Genomic DNA, 22,556 nt, shown 5'->3' with positions numbered 1-22,556 from the left:
TCACAACGTTTAATTTGATTAATTCATCACTGGTCCAAAAGACCTTGTACCGAGCCTGAGGCAGCTCAGTAAACATACAGTCATTTAGAGAGGAAATAAAAGATTGGTTGGGTGGTAAATACTCCGGCTCCCTCTCCCACTCTGGCCTCCCTCTTGTTTCCTCTGTCCTTGGTCAGTGCAAATTTTGGAAGCAACACAGTAAACAAGTGGTAGCATTGAAAAAAAAAAAAAAACCATCAAAACTCACTGTATTTCCAACACCTTGTTCAAAACACTTTCAAGAAAAGCTTCAACTTGTTTTCTCCATCATTCTTATTTTTCCTCAACAGCCCATTCCTCTAAGAAATGCTGTGGGCAAAATGGAGTAACAGGCAAGCTAGTCTGGCCTCCTCTCTCCAGGACTGGCAGAAGATTCAGTGGGAAGCAACAAGAAGGACCCTAGTGGGGCCGGGGAGCGTTTTTGGAGGTTGTTTCAGTAGTTTTGGTCATACACATAAGCACCTGGGGGCCCAGACAGATGTTTTTATGAAGGTAATTGTATTTACAAATAATGGCATTTTGTAAAGCTTCAATGCTAGCTTTTATGGGCCAGATGGTATAAACACTCAGCCTGTAACTGTATAGTGCCTGTCCCCAACCACAGGGGGAGGAGGGCAAAACCTCCCACTGACACTGGGGCTAGAAAACGGTTGCAGCTGCTCGAAGCTATTTAGGAGCCTGGGGTGTCAGCGGAAATCATGGCAGAGCCGGAGGAAGGCAGGGTGCCTGATATTCCATAAATCCATGAAAAGTGAAGTTAACATCCAACCCTCTTTTGGTATCCACTTCAAGCCCTGCCAGGGCTCCCACTCTGCACCTTTGCGTATTAGACCTCACCATGGCTCCGTAAGGCAGGAACCTGCTTTTATCCCCCTTTCACAGACAGACGCTGAGGTTTACTGAGGTTCAGACACTTTTCTACACCCACGTGAGAAAGCTATGATGGAGCAGGGAAATGGATGCTGGGTCTCCCAATCCCAGACCGCACGGCAGCTTGCCTCCGGTTCGTCATACATATGCGCACTGCCTTAAGACACCTAAGTCCCATTGGGTCAAATGCCACTAGTCAAGAAAGCAAGGTTACTTATACATGGTATTTGTATTGATAACAGATGAACTTTGTTCGTTCACCTGGTTGCCACATCTCCTCCCTTGTTCCAGTATGCAGAAGTGCATCCATGAGTATATATCGAAGGGCCGGTCAGTACAGACATATCATGTCTCTGAGCTGGTCAAACGGGAAACATTCATCAAACAGAGTGTTGGATCAATGTTTCCACTACCCCTGAAATAATATATTCACTGCAGAATAATGAACCAGCTCTGTAACTCTGGAGCTATAAAAAATTATTCATGGAAAATATTATTCCACAAAAATCGGCAAAGTTTGATTAACAAGGCAGTGGGCTAATCCTATTTGTCTGGCTCTAGAAGAGCTGCCATATACATTCAGAAGAACAAAATAAGTTTACCCACTACTAAAACACACATCTCTCCTAGGTGTAAAACTGTGGCTGATTAAGACTTCACGATAATAGTTCAGAAGTGCGCAAGCTGCTTCTCGGAAGAAAAAAAGAAAAAAAGACCCACACAAATGAAAGAAAACCTCGCAGGGGCTTTGCCAATATTTTATGATGTTTGTTTTTGCTCATAGCAAGTCCTGTTTTAAATCACAATAATGCATTTGACTTTTCAGAGAGGACAACCAGAGATTTATTCTACGCTGCGTGGAAACGGCCCATTCCAGCAACAACTGAGCGGCGGAGGGGGGTTCTGTCAAGGAAGAAATCTCATCTAGACAAATGACACTACTCAACAGAGCATGGTTACTTATATGTGTGTTTGTACTGACATCAGATGAATGTTGTTCATTCATTTGATTGTCACTTCTCCTCCCTTGTTCCAGTATCCCTCCTACTCTCCTTTGGGAAGGCTTAATCCTCCAATGTAAGGCTTTTCTAACGTGAGCAAGGGCACTTTTAAGATAAAGATGTTAAAAAATAACTTTAAACAAATACTACATACAGTCGTGCATTTAATAAAAGTGGTTTACATATGTAGGCACACACGGCACAGCCCCTCTTCATCCCCTCATGTCATAAGAGCCAAACACTACTCGCCGTGTAATGCCTGTCCTTGATCTAAACCTGGCACTGATCCCTTCGGAGTTAAACCTGCACCCAGCACCATGCACAGTAGTTGAGGAGGAAAGGTCAAAGCAGAAGAAATGCAGCTTGTAGCACTGCTAGACCTTGAGGGTGGAATGGGTGTGGGGGCTCACAGGTAAGTTAAGCATTAATTTGTAATGCATGTTTGTCATGCTAACCATCCTGCATTTGCAGCCTGATGATTACTGCCTTCCTAATAGCTGCATATGATTAGCTTTACATTCCTGTAAATTTACTGTGCCTGGTGTCTGTACTATACCTGATGAAAACCACGTACTTATTAGCTGATCTTCGAGCCATGATGCCCAATATGCAAAGAAGGCAATCTTTGCTTGTACAATCATCAGCTAAAAAAAGAAAAAAGCGAGGGTCTCCCCTTGTCTTCCCTTGACATCCTAGTCCCTCTAGACTGTAAGATCATACACAGGCTTTAAGGTTATACGGCAGGACGGTTTCTTACCATATGCACAACCTGTGCATAGCACCAGGAAAGATGAATCTTTTCAGAAACAGCTAAGTGCTATTATAACATGGATAATAATAAGAAAAACAGCAACACCACAACAGCGCCCACGTCAGCACACTGCACGGAAGCTAACTGCGATGCCTATATGCTGGAGAACACTAAATGGTTCTTTCTCTTATCACAGATATCTCTACACAGCGTGGGTGGCATTTTGCTCCATATTTCATCTCCAGCAACACACAAGGAACTTGCAAATGGCATTACTGAGCATGCCAAAATGCCCATGCAGTAAGGATAACAGTGAAATTTTGATATGAATCTATTTTCAGCTTCCATCTGAATATTCAGGAGGCCTCCTCTTGTCTCTGTCATATATTATTTTTAAATGGTGAAAGATTACAAACACTGCATGGCAAGAGCAATCAGACTATGGAATAGCCTCCTGGGACAGAGATATGTGCTCCCATACAGCTTTATTTTTTTCCTTTTGCCTCTTATTTTTATGCTTAGTCAATCACTGCTCAGCCACCTTAGGGAAACACAAGGTGAATGAGGAGAAAGAAGGTCAAGGTTATCGTGGAAAAGTTTAATCCCTCCTCAGTAGGAACCAGTTAATAGCTACGGCTAGACTGAAGTACGGACCTCAGTTGGGAATCCCAGTGAAGGTCAAAGGCAGAAAGGAAAAAAAGCTGCACTGAGATCTGAGACAGTCATAAGCAGACAGATGTTCCTAGGCTTTAATGAGCAGTCTTGGCTCCAGGCCTTTCTTGGCAGAGCTGTTTAGCTTTAGTATTTTTCCTCTTGTAGTGTAAGGTATGGCTCTGGTTAGCTGGCTCTGGTTGGCTAACTGCTGATGATTTTTCCATCTAAATAATAGCTTGACAATGAAGAAACCAGTTCATAATCTGCAACTTGATGGATTAGGTCATGGGGAATGATGTGCAGCTGCAATTGTGAAAAGTAAAAATAAATAAAAATAATAATTGCAGTCTAAATGAGAACCAGTTCTAAAAGTTTAAACAGCAAATCTGACAAAGCTCCTATTGCAAGTTCTACCACTCCGTCTTATTTTTTATTGCCATGGACAATAAATTGAAGGAAAAATGGCAGGAAATGGACTTTTTCTTAACAAATTCTATTTCAAGGGCAGCCTGGTGGGGATCATTCCTCCCACTTTTGAAACTCATTTGGGTTTACCAGCACTGACAATGTTCTCTTAACAATTTGCTGTTCCCAAATGAAACATACTGGATTGGAAAATAAAGGTGCAGCAAACATGTTCTGTTCAGAAGGCAAAGAGGCCACAAATCCAACTGTTAGCAAACTGTGAAATCAGTAACTTCACAGTGGAGAAACAGCTTGGTTGAAAGTTATGAAGACTTTTAATCCATGTCTGCTAGGACACAACTTCCTCACTGCAGGAGCCAGCACAGTGCTTGGAGAATAAGTTTGGTTCTTCGACAGCTATATTAGCAAACTTGATACAATCAGGAGCTGAATTCAGCCCATTTCCAACGTTTCTGTGTGCCACACTTCTGTCACCATTGCCCTGATTTAATATAATAATGTGAATGGACATGTTTGCATGGGATAAGCTTTCATTCTAGACTGCTTCTCATTGCTATAGTCCAGATCCAGGTCTCAGTGAAGGAAATGGAAATGTCTAGGTGGCTTAAACATGAGTAGTCTTTGGATCTCAATCAGCTACAAGTCAATAAAAAACTTAAAGGCCTCACATTGGCAGGTTATATAAATTCTCTGCTCCCTCTGTGTTCTCAGCTGATTCTGCCTTTTCATTTTGGAGGCTATGAATTACACTGCTTTGAAGCCCTTTTTTAGCACATGAGAATCTCATCCACCGCAGGTTGGTTCAGTAAAGCTCACCCTTTTCCAGAACTGAGTGTGTAATCTGCTTTGTGATAAATATCTGGTGGTGCAGGAGCTCTGGGCTTGCTCCCAAGCTAGATTCATTTATGCTGCAGCAAAACACCTGCCTCTGCGTCATCACGAAAGCAGCTCTCCATTGTAAAGTACAATTCAGTCTCTCAGACAAGATTCAGATTCCTTTTCTTCCCCCCCCGCTGTGGGAGAGGAACAGATGTCCCAAGCATCCGAAAGGAGCTTCCTCCCTCCCCATCAACCCAGCTTATATTTCCAAGTCATGAGTCCTAAAACTCTTCAGAGTCAATCGGCTAGGGCTTATTGTTTCCATGACACCAGCCTCTTCCCACAGCCACTCAATGCTCAGGATAATTACTCTACATGACACCTGCCGACTGGAAGTGACAGATTTACACTAGGATTGCACCCAGGGTCTCCATAGATTTAACGTGGCCATCATCGTGATGGGTCCCCCTGGATCGGCGGTACACCACACTAATCGTGGGACACTGACCCAGCTCCGCAGCTTCCCACATGTCTAGCCCAGGCCATCAGCAAACAGCTTTTGTCCACTTTGCGGACCAGAGAGGAGAATCCCTGCTCCGTACTGCGGCTGTATTTCTCAAGGCTGGGCGACAACTGCTGCCCAGAGATACTCGATTCCAAAAAGAGGGATGTTTGCTTTGCCAACAGGCATGAAAGTTGCTTCTGTTGCAGAATGCAATGCAGAGATTTTTGGAGGAAGTACCACAAGCTAGGATAAATAGGAAAAGACAGGAAAAATATTTCTAAAAAAGCCATGTAACAACTCCAAGCCTTTTGAAGGTTTTGGCTTGATGTGTAGTCAACTTTCTCACTAGTCTCCCAAAGCTTGGATGGAAAATGGGAGTCCACTATATAAAGGCAGAGAAGTTTGTGACACAGAAACACAGCTGCTGAAAATGGCAAGTCTCTCTTTGTTCAGCATTAATAAATAAATAAATAAATGGCAGTAAAATGAAATAGAATAAATAGGAGCCTACCTGAAGAGGCTGAAGAATCGTAAGTACTTCTGTCCTTCCTATTTGTCCTGAAGGGCTGAACGTCCTTTTCCCTGTAAGTTCCAAACCCTTCAAAGCTTCTTCTTTTACTCCCACTTGCATCATTGTCCCGCTTGTCACTCGAGGAATTCATTTCACCAAACATGTCCAGGGACTCTGACCTTGCATTACTCTCCGTATTACCAGAGTATCTCTTTGTGCAAGAGTCAATGGGATCATTGCTTGAGTCACCCTTGTCTTTACTCTGTGTCCACTGCTGGGCATCAGAAAGTGATAGTGTAGACAGCGTATCCACTTCAAAGTTACTCTTCGAGCCTTTGTGTCCGGTTTCACAATGCTGGTGCTTCTGTTTCTCCTTATGCTTGCTTTTCTCATTGAGCAAGGAGAGGTCTTTATCTGAGCCACTTAGCCTTTCATTGATCGCATGGCTGGAGAAACCAGTGGACTTGCTAGCAAAGAGACCACTCAGATCTTCATGTGTCCCCAATATCCGCTCGTCCTTATGCTTGTGCTTATGTTTGTGTTTCCTTTTGTGAAGTCGCCCACTTGAAAGGCTTGTCCCTCCAACCTTTGGAGGAGCCAGGGAGGACTGCATGTCTCCAAGGCCCATTCCCACAGGTGTTTGCAGGTGCACTCCGTGTTTCGCTTTATGCTTGGCAGTGGTGGCCATCTTCATATGAGAGCTTGCATGGAACTGGGGTGGGGGCACGGTAGGTCTCATAAATGGGGAAGCCGCTCCGAGCGTGTGAGACAGGTACAAAGGAGCTGGATACTGACCGTAGTAACCAAGATTCATCATAGGCATTGATGTGTAAGGCATTCCATAGGGTGCATAGTAACTCCCACTGGGAATAGGGTAACCGAACCCTTGTAAAAAAGGCACCTTTGTCATGGTGTCATTGGTTTTGGCAGGTCTACCACGCTTCTTCTTAGACTTCATGTCAGAGGTCCTGCGAAGATAGAGCAATGGGTCATACTGGATATATGGCACAGGGTAGTAGTGATCAAAATTAATCCTGAAGATGCTGGGATATGGATTTTCATGATAAAATGTGTAACTTCTATGGGAAATCCTGAACACTTGAAACTTATTGATGAGTTCCTCAAGGTCTGCCAGAAACTGGAGGTCATCTCTGTTCTGCAGGCTTTTCCTTTTCCTCTTGTGCTTTGGCTTTTTAATGCTCTCATGAGAGAGAAAGTTATCCACAATGAGATGTTTCTGCCGGTGACCATGCCTGTTCTTTGTGCTGGTGTCAGATGGGATAGCCTCTGGATTGTCCAGGGTGCAGAAATCAAAGGAGTATCTCCGGCGGGATTCTGAGCTCTTTTCGGCTTGGTCAGAAGTGCTGTTGTTGTCTGTACCTATCCCACTGTCGCTTGGTATGGTTTCCTCGCTGTGAGACTCGCTCACTGGCGACAGCGTGACTTCTTTCAGAGAACCTATTTCACAGAGGTGGGAAGGTGAATTAGCCATTAACCTGGGTGGAGACAGCTTCCAAGTTCCACTGTGCATTCCTTTCTGGGTTTTTGTAGGAAGAGCACTGATAGGTTGAAGATTTGGCATAGTTTTTAACTCTGAAAAATTCGTTTCAGTGCTTGCAGGGCTAAGGTTGCCGTTAGTCCCCACTAACTGTGTCGAAAGCGGATGAATAGCTGCTGGTGACGATGCCACAAGTGACTGCAGGTTGGAAGGCACTGCTGGGTTTTCTGGCTGGCTGGAAACAGGCCTTGAGTGCTTCATGGCTGTCTTAGGTTCTTCTGGCTGAGGCTGCAGCTCTGCTCTGGGCTTCCTGCCCCTTTTTTTGCCAATGTAGATAGTCCCCCTCTTGCTGACATTGATCTGCTTCCCCAGTCTGGCATCAATGGTTGTTGGCCCAGCACTAGACGGTGGCTGAACTTTTGCTTTTAGAGCTATGTTGCTGGAGCAGGAGGACAAGATCTGATTGAGAATATTCTTCCGCTTGAGGGTCTTCATTTTATTAATGGTCTTGATGGTCTTCTTATCCAAGACCCCAAGCTTCCCAACCTTTTTGTGAAACTTGAGTTCACTGATGGACTTGTCCTCTCCTGGGACCATCTGGGCCAACTTGGCCAGATTCCGTCTCCTCTTCCTTTTCTTTGTTCCTGGAAATTCGCGATTGATTGGACTCACTGGGCTGGTGGAGGTTCCCTCATGAATGGTTTCAACAGTGAGCAAAGGCTGTTTCTTTGGTCGTCCTCTTTTTTTCTTGACAGGTGTGATCACAGTAAGACTGTCTGTATTGGTATACAGAGGGCTGGATGGCGTGATGGGATAGGCTGAAGGAGGCTCCACCATCAGCTTCTCAGATGTTGCCATGGAGGCCTCCCGAAGGATAGATTTAGGTTTGCTGCAGGTCCATCTCCGCTTAGCTGCAAGTTTGGGGTGCTGGACCTCAGATAATTTGCTAGCTGTGGGAAGATCGGTAGGTAGGAGCGTGGACGTCACAGCTACGGATTTTCTGAGCCTAGTGGCACTGTTGGGGGAAGCTTTGTCAGTGAGCACACTGCTTTCAATAGCTACTAGAGGGGGCTCATTTTCAATCACTTTCCCTGGCTTTGTGGCTCGAAGATCTTTTTTATTCCCCTCTGATTGTGAGCTAGTCCTGTTTGCTACTTCACTGCTCAAAGGAAGTCCAGAAGACAGGCTTTTCTCCTGGATAGTTTTCTCTATGGAAGATTTTGTAGACTGCCTTTTTTTCCTTTTATGGCCAGATGTATCTGTTGTTGGAGACTTTATTGGGATAGTAATTCGTACGTGACTGGTGTCGCTTTCAGAACTGCTAGCAGAACTGGGATTCTGCTTTGTGGGTGACGTGTCTAACACACCATCCATTGAGTAAGACTCCTTTTTCCCATCCATGCTGTCATGGCTTTTGCTGTCAAATGCTTTCTGAGCACTCTTCACCCACTCGATGTCTGGGGTTTGGATGGTTTGACTTATCAAGTCCTTTTTGCTGGATTTCTTCTTTGTAGTCCCCGTGGGCTGATCGGGGGCCTCCAGCTGCACACCTCCCTCTGGATCGATGAGAGGCAGAAGCCCATTGCACTCAGAAGCGTTGCTAGGCTGGGCGGCTGTGCTGATGTTGTTGGGTGACGGGACTGCACTGCAAATGGCAAGCTCTTTACTACTGGCCGACAGCTGCCCCCACGTGCTTCCGGCACAGGATTTCTTTGCTTGGGATTTGCTGAAAGAGACTACTGGCTCTGGAGCGGGGACCTTGGTGGCACTAACAGCTTCCCGACTGCATTCTGTATTGATGAAACAACTTTGAGAAGCGGATCCAGTATCAGAGCTTGCTGACCAGTCAAGATGGTGCTGGTTGCTACTTTTCTGCTGGTGCTTTGATTTTAAGGTGTCACCGGTGAAGTCTTGTTGGAGGCCCGGATCATAGTGCAGAGCAGAATGTTTTTGTGGCCTGTCATAAACCTGAAAGGGGAGAAGAAAATGCAAATAAGAAAAAAAAGTTAGTTTATTGGTCCAATCATAACCACTAATTACAACCCTTAATTTGTTCAGTGAATGACAACTTTTCCTAAGCAATGTCCTCTTAAGGGTTAGGAGCCTTTATAAAGTCATCTTATATTCAAGTCAAATGTGCATTTAGATTTATGCATTGTAAACAAGTTTTGTTTTATTTTCCTGTTCTAAAACAATGGAAATATTTCCATAAATGCTAAATTGCTATGGAAACATACTCTATTGATTTTTAATTTAAAACACAAGTAAAATATTCCTTTCAATGGCTGAATGCTGCGACCCAGCCTCCTGGTGAGAATCCCTTTTTCCTTAAAAATAATCCCTCACAGAACTCGATGCATTGGGCAGCTCAAAAATGGATGAATTAAGCTCATTGTTGTAAACAACAAAAACGTGACCTTAATCTAGGAAGTGATTACAAACAAACCCATGGGTTCATTTCCCTACAAAGCCTGAATCTGCAAAGATTTACTTGCTTAAATTCCCACATAGGAGTCATCCCCGCAAAGTTAGTCTGGAAATCATATGCATAGTGTCAAGCATGTAAGGCAAACTTGGCAGGTTCGAGATTTGCATTACTCTCTTCCCATTTTAATAATCTGCTATTTGCAGTGTCGGTAAGAGATATTTTCAATACGATTTCTAATCCGACAGCAGCCCTTCAAATCACAGGGGTTACAGTACGGGCAAAATTACACTGAAGACTGTTGCAGAGCAAAAGGAAGTACTTCTTTTTCTTGGTGGGCCTCCTCCAGGTGAAGAAATTATGTTTATTACTGCTGTAACCTTTTCAGAAGTTTCTTAAAATGGAAGAAATCCATTTTACTTTCACTAACTGACCTCTTCTAGCCATTTGTTTTCCTTGTTATACTACTTTTTTCTTCTTTAAATCTGGATCAAACTGTGAACCTTATTTCATACATGTAGTATCACAAACAACTGTTCTCCGTTGTGACTGTAATTACACCATCCTGAATACCAAAAAAATGATGAGATCCTTAAAATAAATGTGCAACCAAGGAAAGAACAAGGCTTTCGAGCTCTGGTTTTCTGGGAAACAAGGCATCCCTGCATCTGAGCAACTTCAGAGGAATCTGAAAGGTGTTGAACATCCCCAAGCCCACGGTGTATTATCTAGCGACCAGTAAACACGCGTGTTATTGGCAAGCTTGATGATGATCCATCCTTAGTGTGGATGTAAAAACAGGCATGTGGCCTTTTTGGAAAACACAGTAAGGAGGAAGCTGTTCTGGTCCATTGTCTGAGGAGCAACCAGGGACTCTTAAATCCTGCAGATAGTTCAGCTGTCGCGCATATGGACCAGCTACGCTCAGGGAAAGCAAAGATTTCCAGGAATTGTGGAGTGAGAAAATGAAAGCATGCAGCTGTGGTAGGACTGCAGATGTCGCAGGCTTGTGACACCCATTTTTTTTTTTTCCTCCCAGCATGAGAAAAGAGCCGAAAGCATAAACAGACTTCGGGGAATGAATCAGTTCCTGCTTCCAGAAGTGACCTCCCACACTGGAGCCACCACACTGAGCACGCAGTAGGGACGGTGCCCGCACTACCGCCTTGCTCGCGAGCCGCTTTGCAGCCATCGGTTCAGCAAACGGAGGCTGAGCGGGAACGGAGCTGACTCCCCCCTTGCTCCACTCCAAAAAGCATGTGACAAAAATACAGCCCACCCACTTCCAACTCCTTTGGATACTGATAGAGAGGCAAAGCGAGATCAATGGCACTGATGTTGAAGTTTGATTTTTTTTTTTTTTTAAATGAAATAGCATCTTCCCAAAGCACGACGATTTCTGACCTAAAATCCTTGGAAATCTTAGGCCTAGGCCTCTGCTGGTCCTGCACCGATGCGGGGCCAGCCTGCTTCTGCAGGGATCTGTAATCCCAGCAACTCTTTACACTCAACTTCCTTCCCAAATGCCGAGCTGTAAAACTAAATGACCTAAAAAATCTCTTTTGAAAACAGAGAGGGTCCCAGCAGTGAGGGAAAACGTCACACGCCGGCAACACTGTGCTCCCTCCACCTCCGCCGAGCGCACGCTGCTCTAGTTTAAAAGCAGCAATAATCTCCGCTCTATATTTAAAGACAGTTAATAAGGGTTTACAACCAAGAGGCCAGCTACGTATCGGAGATGAATGCTGCTATATCGCTTAGCTCCTCCAGCCTTGTTTCCTCGTCCTGCATGCTACGAAGTGACGATGCAACAGATCCCTAGCAATGGCCTTGTCATTACTCCAGCACCACAGGCCACCGCAAGGTCTATCTTATAACCCATGAGAAAGATAGGCCTGCGTCACCCACGGTGTTAACTCAGGCAAGCGCCGCAAGCCAAAGGCACTGAGACTAAGAGCAAGGGCCAACCCACGGCAGGATGGATGAGAGCGGAGAGCTTTAAAAATCATAAACCCCACCTAAGCCCCTGCTTGAGCTGGCCGAGCTCTTCTGAGCCCCGACGCCTGCATCTTGGTGCCTTTCATGTCACTTAACATGCTGCAGCTCCACGCAATGGGCCGTTGACTTGCACAGAGCTCCCAGCATGGCCAAGACTGGCATCCCAAGCAGGCTTTTTTGGGAAAATAGAAAGATTTACCTGCATTTACTTTGAGACCCTAAATATACTTCAGGCTTCAGTGCCTGCCTCTGTTTGTAGTGTGACCTTTCACTGCATGGGATTTTCTTCAGCAACTAGCTATTCTGGATCAGGAGTCTGCCCCCTCTTCATTTTTTTGTGGAATTTAGAAGTCTAACTTAACCCATGCAACTTAATCACATGACAAAAACCTGGTCAATATTTCTCTTCACATTCAGGTTACTGGACGTGTTTATTGGGTAGCAAGCCCATAGCTCCTTTGAAAAGATAAAATATGAGGAAGCTGAGAGTTTTTGCAACTGCAAAGAAGTTTGAGCAACATGAGCCAGCACAGGAAAAGGCTACAGAAATAAAGTTTGAATTCTCTTCTTATTGTTGTAGTGATTTTAATGTCAAAAACCAGAGCATCAGCACTCAGGTTTGGCAGTGCTGGGTAGACCTATAGGATACATCCTACCTACTGGCTACTGAAGTGCACCAGCCGGCAAATAGAGGAGGTGGCACACGGGGTTGCACCCGCCTTTACAGACCTGCACAAATGAAGATGTGCTTTCTCCTCGTTCCAGTTTTATTTCCAGCTTTATTTCAGCATGCAGCCCTCACAAAAGGGAGGGTGAGACTGTGTCAGTCCCATGATGAGCAGCACCTTCCTCTGCAAGCAGCACCCAGTGGCAGAATCTGGCCCACGGGGACACTTAAAATATTGCATCCTGCCTCACCGTTCCCTTGCCTGAGCATCGCTCTGCATCCACACGCTGCTTCCATTCCCAAAGCAGAAAGTGGGAGGAGATGTCAGCAATCAAACAGACAAAAATCAAGGGCTTAGTTTAAAAAAAAAACCCTCAAGTCTATAAAAATGAATATAATTAACAAAATACACACACAGAAGCCCACACCTGACAAAAATCTACTCGCTCAGAGAGTACAGTACCGCCCTGCTCCAAATGCACCTTCTTCCAGAGGTAATGCACACACAACTTGTCAAGAATCTGGCTTGCAAATCAAAGTTAATACTACAACGCCCCCTCTTTAAATCATTCGCAGATCCATCTGTGTAATGGCTCCTCAAGTGTAATTCCCTATTAAGAGGCTTTATCTGGAGAGATAAGCAGCTGGTTCCCATGTCACTAATTGCTGTCTGCTGTGATTTTAAAACATCTGCACCATTGTGCTCTTCATTTTCATATTCTAATCACCCTGAAACTTGAAAAAGGTACATCATGGATTGTTTCTGTGGGTTAATTAGTACACAGTCTCCTTGTAGAGACAATTTAAAGGCAGTCAGAACCTCAATCAGCAAGTTTGTTTTAAAAATTAATAACATCGGGAGCGTCTGTGGGGACTGGCATCCACAGTGACACATCAGAGCGTGCTCTGGGGACATACCATCCTTTGTTATCAGCTTCATGGCCTGGAAATAAAAAAAAAAAAAAAAAAGAAAAGAAAAGAAAGAAAGAAAGAAAGAAAAAGGGGAAAGGCTTTCCTAAACAAATAATGTCACTTAGAATCAGAGTCTTGGGAAGTGTTTGCTTTTATCTCAGAGCTACCCCTGCTTCTCCAATGAGAACAAACCTCAGCAAAACATCATGAAAAACCTCTGCAGTCCTGGAGCTTCTAACCCATTTTTGGTAGCGATTTTGGCAGCTGGGAGCTGACATCTCATCGGAAATCAATGGGGTGAGGCTGCAACTGCTTGGACGTACGCAGACGTTTGCTCCGCTTTGCCTGGCTTGGCTGGATGCTGCTCTTGCAAAGTGTTGTTTCCAAGCTAATAAGCCATGCAAAGAAGGATATTAGCTCAGGCACAGCACTCTGCTAAGCCAGCCACACTGCGTGCAAACCGGACCTTCCTTCCATCCAGGCAGCTCAGAGCAAAGGCCAGGCTGAATTTATACCTGAATTAACTGTGTTACCTGCATTAACTCAGACTTATACTCAGAAGCGCACTGGACAGTGCTGAAAATGGGCCTCTGGTCCTTATCAAAAGGTCAGCCTGAGATTTTCAGGAGGGAATGAATAGATCTGGGTGCACCGAGGTGAAGTGGAAAATGCAATGGGCACCTGGCTTCCGAAAACTCAGGCTCTGCTTTGGTGCTTCACGTGGAGCTCCTAAAAACTGGAAAAACTCCAGGTAATTTGTTCCTCTTGAAAAGCTTTCTCTTCAGTCTCTGCTTCCTAGACATGCATGAAAACATGTTACTGGAGGAGAAAACCCTTTGAGAGGAAGAGAAAACTGAGATTTCCAGCTCCAACACATGAATAAATAATCCTGGCTCAGATCATACTTTTGCTCAAAATTGAAACTGAGCATTTCCTCTTGTGTCCCAATGGGACAGCAGAAAATTGCTCACTTGAAGCCCATAATCAGAGCTAGAGGTTGGAGGTATTTCATGTAGTTTGGTGAGCGCACTGAACCTGTATTACTCGGCAAATAAAAGATGCCAAGCAGGAGAGACTCCAAGTTGAGCGGAACTTAACTGCGGCTTGACGACTTGCAGAGTTGATCAGTTAATGAAATGAGATGTGGTTGTAGAAGCGGTTGTGTGATCCAGTCAGGTCAGTCCGTAATAGCAGGAGGCTGTAACAGTTTCAGGAAGCCCTTTAGGTCCTCCGTGGCTCTGACCAGGGAGAAGGAAACATGACCTAGCGTATGGCACTTGCTGGGACAGCAAGCAGGATCTTGTGAGAGACCCTGTTGAAGCTAGTGCAAAACCAATGTAGGGGCTTTAATTCCAATTAAAATACTATCAAAAAAAAAAACAAAAAAAAAACATGTCAGCAGGCACTAACATGAAATTCATCATTATCATCCCAAAGAAGGGGGATTTTCCAGAGCAGTTTTGTCAAAATTCATTGCTCCTGGAGCTCCCTCCTTCCCCAAATCCCTAAGCCTTCAATTGAGCAAAGCTCAAGCAACGCTGCCTTCCTAGGAGCTCAGATCGTTCCCTGGAAATCGGAAGAGAGGCAGGAATTAACAGAAACCTGCAGGGTGGCTACTCGAGAGCATGACGCAGCATGGGGTGGGAGTGGGTTAATTAAAAACAAAGCAACGCCTGTTTGTGTCCATTCACCGAACACAAACATCGCACACTCGCACGTAAGCCTGCGTAAATCAGGAGGATCTTCGCTGAAGCTGCTGGGGGTCCTTCCAGATTTACACTCCTGTTGCTACGTAGCTCTGTCTTCCCTCACGTAATAACGTCAGCAGAGAGACGCTGAACTTTGGTGGAAATGTTGGCCTCGTTATTTCCTCCCGCACCGCAGGCACATCACTATTCGTGCCATGGAAAAATAAATAAGAACATCAATGAAAACAGGTGATGTTGCAGGGGCTTTTGCATTTTGCATTGTAATTGTTTGGAGCATAACAATCTAAAGCACTTATCCTTACGGAAAAGATATAGCAAGGCACAAAGAATACAGAAGGATCCAAAGATGCTCATGTGGCTGCAAATTGTATTTTTTCATGCATTCTTGGTAAGGCATCATGACAGGCTAAGTAGCTCACAAATTCCACAGTTATTCCAGATTAATTTCACTACAGGCTTTAAACTGGATGATTTACACGCTATTTCAATCTTCTGCTGGATTTCAGACACTTCTGTTTTCCAAACGCAGGGATCCAGGATTTTATCTGAGTAAACTGCAACAGCATGGAGAATTCACAAAGGCCGGAGTCTAGTTTGGAGCTGGGAGTTGATCCGCTCCTTTACCAGTGGAATAGGCCCATCTCGGCACATATTTTCTTTATCAAATGTTTAAACAACCCTGGCTCTTTTCAGGGCTTTGTATTAAGCACCGAGTCTGGGAAAACTCTAAACAATGGGATTTTTCTGTCATCTCCAACAAAGAGCCCATCACCACTGACATAACAATGCAGTTTAAATATCGTGTTTAAGCATAACACAGTTTGCCGGATCGGTTTAGGCAGCTGGGACAGAACAATTGGGCACCAGCTAAGGTGGAGTACAATGGGACTAATACAATTTTGCCCCTTTCATCTGGCAAGATAACCCTGGTTCGGTCCTTTTTTGGCCTCCAGACAGCGTAAGGATTCCCAAGCGAGCGTTTCAATCCGACGCTACGTCCACACAGATCATGGAGCAAAACACCTCGCCGATCTGGGCGCTTTCGTTCGTCCCAGATCCTTGCTCCTGCTAGCTAAAGATTTTAACAGCAGCAGGGGTATTAAGGCTTCATTATTCATACATAAAATGTCCTTGCATCCCTACAGAGGCGGCATAGTCCCGTGGGAAGCACTGGAGCTCAACCTGCTCTTCCTGATGTGTAATGACGGCATCGGAGCTCTATCCCACCCTGCTCTCCGACTTTGCTCTGCAGATTTCTAGGTTTTGGACAGTGACTTGGCCCAAATCGAACAGCAGAAGGATGCCAGTACAGCCCGGGGCTGGCAGGCCCTGCAGAAAAACAAGCCGTAACATGCTGCCTTCTTTCCTAAAGCTTCATGGTGTTGTCCAGAGCGTTAATGCTTGAGCACTTCTTGGATTACTAAATTGGAAATAAGGATGAGCAGCTGTGCTCCATAAGTTTCTACTATAATTTTTAAAAGCCTGCAGTGCTTAATTTGCATTGAAAGATTTCTTTTATCCTTCATTTATTATAGAAATTGCAGTTTTACCCTGAATACTTTTTCTTCCAAGGGGTGGGGGAGTTATAAATGGCTTTTCCATCGAGGCCAGTGATTCTTTCCACTAGAGTTAAATAATTTGATTATAAATTGAGTCCTTAAATGTCAAGGAGATGCTGAATTCACCCGAAAACAGGCATTTAGAGAAGCTCATAAAAGCTGTGAGCTCCAGTCAGTTAGCTCATCATTCTTTTAGCATGCACTTCATTTAGCAGTTACTGACCACCAGATTAATTCTTTCAAAGCATCCTGATTGCAGCTAAGGTCTAACATGAAGTATTGCATGTGCTACAACATGAGCAAAAAGTCCAGAAATCTGCCAGAATATCAATTTGGTGCATCTGGGTCATGAAAACTCATGGTAGAGATTTAACATGCTGGAGGAAAGGAGCATCCTCTCACCTCCCTGCAGTAAGAGCCGAGTCCTGAACCACAAACTGAGTGAGAGCGTCACCTGTGACTTCAGCAAATTTAGGCTGAAGAGGTGAACTTTAGTGATCTGCAGCAAATGGGGGAGGCTCATTCCTTTCGGAAAATCTGCCTGAAGAAGTCAAAGGGACAAATTTCTAGCTCTGCTGGGTATTTACTCAAAAATCTGAGTAGACCAGGGTAGACCACTGGGTAGACCACTGTGATGTAGACCACAGTGAGACTCACTCTCTGCGCGGGAGAACAAGCATGACAGACGTGAGGCACAACATAAAGATACAAGGTTAAAGGTATAAGGTGGGTTCAGATTATTTATATTGAAGAATGCAGTATGTGAACAGTGTACTCCATTTCAGGATTGACAAGTGTCCCCAAAGCTGCACTGGGACAACCTGCACAGTCCCGGTTTTGCCATAGCCAGACTCCACTCTTTCTGTTCTCAACAAAAACGTAAAGGTGGACAGTCTGCCTAAACCACCAAGAGTTATATTTAGCCAGAATCGCCTTTTTTGCCACAGTATTTTTTTTCTTTCCCTCCCTCCCCCTACATCGCAGTGCTTCTTCCCCATGAAAGATGGAAGAGGTTAGGCAAAGACAGCAAATGGTGTGGTATGTACCAGAAGGAGATGGCACATGTGCTGGAGGCTTCAAAAAAAGCTCGTCCCAGATCAGATTCTCAGAGTGGGATTCTCCCTCGTCTTTCACTAGTAAAATCCTTATCTTCTGATTAAAGGAGATAGAAACACTTGTCCTCCCTTGCACTTCATGCGGGCGTTCCTAGCAGTCTAAGCAGGCACACAGTGAAACCTGTCTGGTTTGCAGAAGGCTACAGGACTGGTGGAGTTTCAGAAGCTTTGTCCTCTCACTTTGCCATTGCGTGCAACCTAGGCCCATTTTTCACCACTGCTGCCAGATAAAAAAATGATTCCTCTTCCCTTTTCCTAGCAACTGCATGAGGCAATTTCTGGAGAACTTTTGCTGCATACACTAAATACATCCGAAGTGTGGCCGAAGTCTCTGCTTCTGGGCTCGAGGTAGCACCCCCACAACAAAACCATCTGCTTCAGTCCATACGCTCTTACCAGCTCCCCCACTGCTCCTGTAGCAAACAATTTCCCACTGTGGAAAATTTGACCAGACAACAATAAGGTTCTGAGAAACAACAAAAAAAAATCACAACAGAAAATGCTTCTGCGGCAATGCCAGGTGGGTTGTTTATGGGTAACAAAACTTTCTTGGGGCATCACTGGGTGCTTTCTGAACGTCACGTGTCTCTGCTTTGATGCTCATCCCTCATCTCTCCTTCGTCCCCTCCCTCCCCAGCTATGGCAAAATCACCTTTACTAATAAACCTCCAGCTCAAATAGCAGGTTTTATTTAGTGTGCTATAAAAACAGTCATTTCTCAGATCATAAAAGGGGCTCAACTGGACTGCATCATTTTGCTGAAGTGAGTTTTCTGGTGGAGCGATTCTCCCTTCTAAATGCCACAGTGCCCCACTGCCAGTATTTATGTACCAAAATAAAATGCAATTTTCTGGATTTTATTAAGTGTGAATCTCCAGCGGAAATCCATTTGGGAGCTGAACCCAACATTTAATTGTCCCTTGATTTTATACTATCAAGACTTTCTCAGCCTTTTTCAAAACAGCACCAGACAAACTACGGTTTTATTAAGGTATAGTACAGCATTACTTAAATGCCCTGACCAAGGTTGGGCTTAGTTTCTGCACACATAAGTTGACACCAGTACAACCCAGATAAAGAGAGGGCAGTGGACAGAGGTCTAGAAAAGAGGCCTACAAGGCACCCCAAGCATGGTTTTGTGCTTAAATGACCTCCCAAACTTCTCCAGCCACTCATCTAAAAAATTATGGATAAAATTCAGTTTATTTAGTCTCCAGCATTCACCCATGAGGCTCAGTAAGTGCTTGGAAAGTCTTTTAATACAAGTTCAGGCTTGAGCTTAGCATCTAGAACAGCAAAGTTCGGATCTCTTCTGGGTAAGAGTTTGGCTCATCCTGTTCAGAAGATCTGGTCTGGAGAAACCCTTCAGTTCTTCAACCTATGCTGAAATTCAATGATTTCTACACACAGGCTCCCCTTAGGAGTGGAGCCCTCGGGACTAGACATAATGATGGTAAGGTACTGCCAGCACTTCAGAGCATTGCCCTTTTAATTGCCCTTCTTCTATTAAATCACCTAAATACATTTCTTTGCCCTACACATGTTGACAAAGCAGAACCATTCCCACTGCTGTTATTACTTCCTCTTAAGTGCTGACTGTGTGCTCGAGTTGAGTAACTCTATAAAAACACTGACACCGAAGATGCAACCCCCTGTCCAAACAGCTTGGCACGCAGGTTAAATCAGAGGTAGGCAGCACGCATTTCAGACGTGAAAGTGCATGTGTCCACTGCTGAGGGAGCAAGGTCATGCCTCTTTTTTTTTTCAAAATGCAACTTACTCCGAAGGATTAGCATGGTGTAGTTGGCAGAAGGTAAATATTTCTAAGGGGCACTGGAGGATATACAGGGAGATCAGCTAAAGCACAGGTGAAAGAGGTGTTTAAGCATCTAAGATATATATCAAAGGGACTACGACTACATACATGGGGATGAGATTTGCACAGAAGGTCCTTCAGCCTAGCAGACAGATAAAAGAAAATGTCATGATTTGATGCCAAAGCTAGGAAAACTGAGATAGGAAACACAGCCCACATTTTTAATAGCGAGTATAATTAATCACGAGAACAGTTTATCACAGCAATAGATTCTCTATTACTGGAAGCGTCTTTTAAATCAAGTCCGGGTGTTTTTCTAACACATGTGCATTAGTGCACGACAGCTATTGGACTTGTAACAGGAACACATTTAGGCAAATCCCCTGGTATGAGTTATGCAGGAGGCTTGACTAAGTGATCACAACGGCTCTTTCTAGCTTTAAAAATCTGTGACTATATATCCTCTCTATATTCTCCAGTGTTTTGTCCAACCTACTGTTAAGCAATTCCAGAAATGTATGTGTCTTCAACCCCTTCCTTTGGGAGACTATATCCCAGCGTAATAAATCTCACTGTTCAGAATCTCTTCTTTCTTCCTCTGGAATCAGTTTCTATCCCTAGACACACCTCATTTCTGGATTAATCCCAACAATTCTTCCTCACTCCTGGTACCAAAATAGAGTATTTTTCATTTTTTAACAATTCATTCCCGCTGCCTTATTTCTTGCTGCTGTAAAATGGTGTGGCCCACTGGAACAGCAGAGCTGATCTACACGGGTAAGGATGCCTAGGTGAGCCCAGCGAGATCTGGTTCCTCCTGGACCCAGGAATGGCAGTGTTCGACTGCATGCTGCCCTGCAAGAGTGAGCAAAGGCAAAAAACCCTGTGGTGAATGCACCCAGGTACCAACACGGCCCAAGTCAAGCCATGGTGATGCCTGCAGAGATTATTCTGCACTAGCTGAATGCAGGCACAAGTAAATTAAGAGAGAGACAAACACACACACATGTATATATACGTGTATATATACATATGTATATGTATATATATATAATGTGTGTGTGTGTGTGTGTGTGTGCAATGTTCCTTCAGACTGACTGTCTCCTCACCAAACAGGGCTTATCCGAGCTTTGGCTCTGAACTTTATGAGGAGGCACAAGCCAACACCTGATCTCGAGCTAAATCTTGCAGACATCTGTAGAACAGAACAAAATCAGAACATCCTGGAGCTGAAGACATGGGGAACGCTGGGACCAGCTTTAGTCACTGGCTGCTGTTTTCTTTCTTTTTCTTTTTTAAATATTGAAGAACATATTGATTTGGTCTTTTTCTGTTCTAAATTTCTCTGCTGTTCTGTTTGATGCACCACAGGCTCAAAACCAGAGCCCATATACACCCTCCCACCCGAACTGCTGGAGGTCTCTGCCTGAATCCAAATGTCAGACTGCTTCGATGCTGAGAACGTTTCAAATGGTCAGCTTTAAAGTGGAAAAAAAAGAAAGAAAAAGGAGCAACAGCTAAATCTCAAAACACTAAACAAAAAGGTTGCATACGTTGAAGTCATTGGTACAGAGGCTGTTCAGTGAATGCTTTAAGCATGCTTCAAATGAGAAAAATATCTATTTCACCCTAGGTAAAGTATTTATTTTTTGTTTTTTAGTTACTATTTCTTTTTTTTTGTGTTAATTTTGGGAATACACACGCGTGCACACACACACACATATAACTGTGTTTTCCCCTACACAGTCCACATATTCCTGTATATTCTCCCTTTAAGGATTTCTTTCAAGGATATATGCACATACATTTTCTGCAACCAGACAGAAAAACCTTCTGAAATCAGTACAGATTCATCACCCACCCTGCACACGACCTTATCAGCAGTTGCGAAGGGTGGCCCCCGTGGAATACTGTGGAAAGGGCAAAGCTGGAAAATGTGCACTTTAAAGTGCCAAAGACTCTAGTTCGGTGCACAGCACTTGTAGTTTTGCTGCTGCAGACTGCTCAGCTTGTTACAGATATCTGAGAATTTGGGCTTTCCCTGATTAGAGGTCCTGAGATTTATTACAGTAATTTTTTTTTTTTGCCTTTTTTTTTCTGGAGTAGATAAGGAACAGTTGAGGTGGACATGCATACCATATAACAGATACATATACTATCTCTACTGATGAGGAGAGGAGAGAAACAAAGCTTCTTGGCATTTCCTTCCCCATGTGTAACGTATTTTGCATTTACTCTCACTGATAAAGGGAGTATTTAAAGAGAAACCAGTGCCCTACACACAAAGAATCAGTTTTGGTACATGAGGTATGACAAAATTTGACCTAAATCCTGTCTGCCCCATCCATTTAGGGTTGTCCTCAGTGGGGACTGAGATGCATTCAGGTGTATGGACTTCTGTAGCAATGGGTATTAAATATGAAACTTTTAATTTCATTAACATATCTGTGTTCCCACCTGGTGGCATCTCCCCTGAAAGATGTCCAGAACAGGCAATACTTTCTATAAGTCTGTGTGCCCTTCCCTACGAGGAACTGCTGAGGTAGGATATGTATTTTGGAAAAATGCTACTTAATGAATGAAAAAGGGTGCGTGTGTGTGTGTGTGTGTGTGTGTGTGGCAGGGGGAAAACAGAGGTTTATTAAATGCATTTTCTTTCCAACTTCTATCATAGTCTTCAGAGTGCTATCCACCACATCATTCACACAAAGCGAAAAGACCTTGTTGTCATCTAAAGTTTACCTTCAATAAATCTCAAAGCACTTAACGAAAGAAGTAGGAATCATTATTCTGCATATTACGAATGGAAATACTGAGGCACAGAGATTTGCCCAAGGTCTTTCCATATTCCTCTGTCAGTGCCAATAAAAGAATTTAGCTTTTCTGACCCTCACTTTCGCCTGTGTCCACGAAGCCTACCAAGTCCAAGGTCCCAAGTTCACATTTCCAAGGCATTTTTCAATCTAGATGAACATGATTTCAAATAAATGAATCCCCATCTGTCATGAAAAGGATAATAAGATGAGACTTCCACCACTAGTATGACATGGACTAGGCAATCCTGTGTCAAATAAAACCATCTCAACAAAGCAAACGGGAGCTCCAGTGCCTATGTTTTATGTGTGAATGTCTACTTGCTCTCTGGTTTATATGCATATCAATAGGGACAGGGTTTTTAAATAGCAAAAATATTATAAAAAAGCACTTGCTGGCAAGCTGTGTGTGTGTTTATGTGTATAGTTTATATTTTCTCATAAAACTCATACCACTCTGGAGCTGAA

The 22,556-nt window shown here is 44.0% G+C and overlaps 1 protein-coding gene across 5 annotated transcripts in view; it reads right to left on the bottom strand.

Moving 5' to 3' along the window:
• Positions 1-22,556, bottom strand: part of LOC135325098 (SET-binding protein-like) — a 263,102-nt gene that overhangs the window by 72,975 nt on the left and 167,571 nt on the right. For all 5 annotated transcript variants that reach the window (XM_064502592.1, XM_064502593.1, XM_064502589.1 and 2 more), the window contains one exon: positions 5,577-9,042. In XM_064502592.1, the coding sequence (XP_064358662.1) occupies positions 5,577-9,042 (3,466 nt within the window). The remainder of the gene's footprint in view (positions 1-5,576; positions 9,043-22,556) is intronic.

The sequence above is a fragment of the Dromaius novaehollandiae genome, chromosome Z, assembly GCF_036370855.1.
Source record: "Dromaius novaehollandiae isolate bDroNov1 chromosome Z, bDroNov1.hap1, whole genome shotgun sequence".
Lineage (NCBI taxonomy): Eukaryota > Metazoa > Chordata > Aves > Casuariiformes > Dromaiidae > Dromaius > Dromaius novaehollandiae.
The sequence above is the reverse complement of the archived record's forward strand: the minus strand, read 5'-3'. Positions and strand labels throughout refer to the sequence as shown.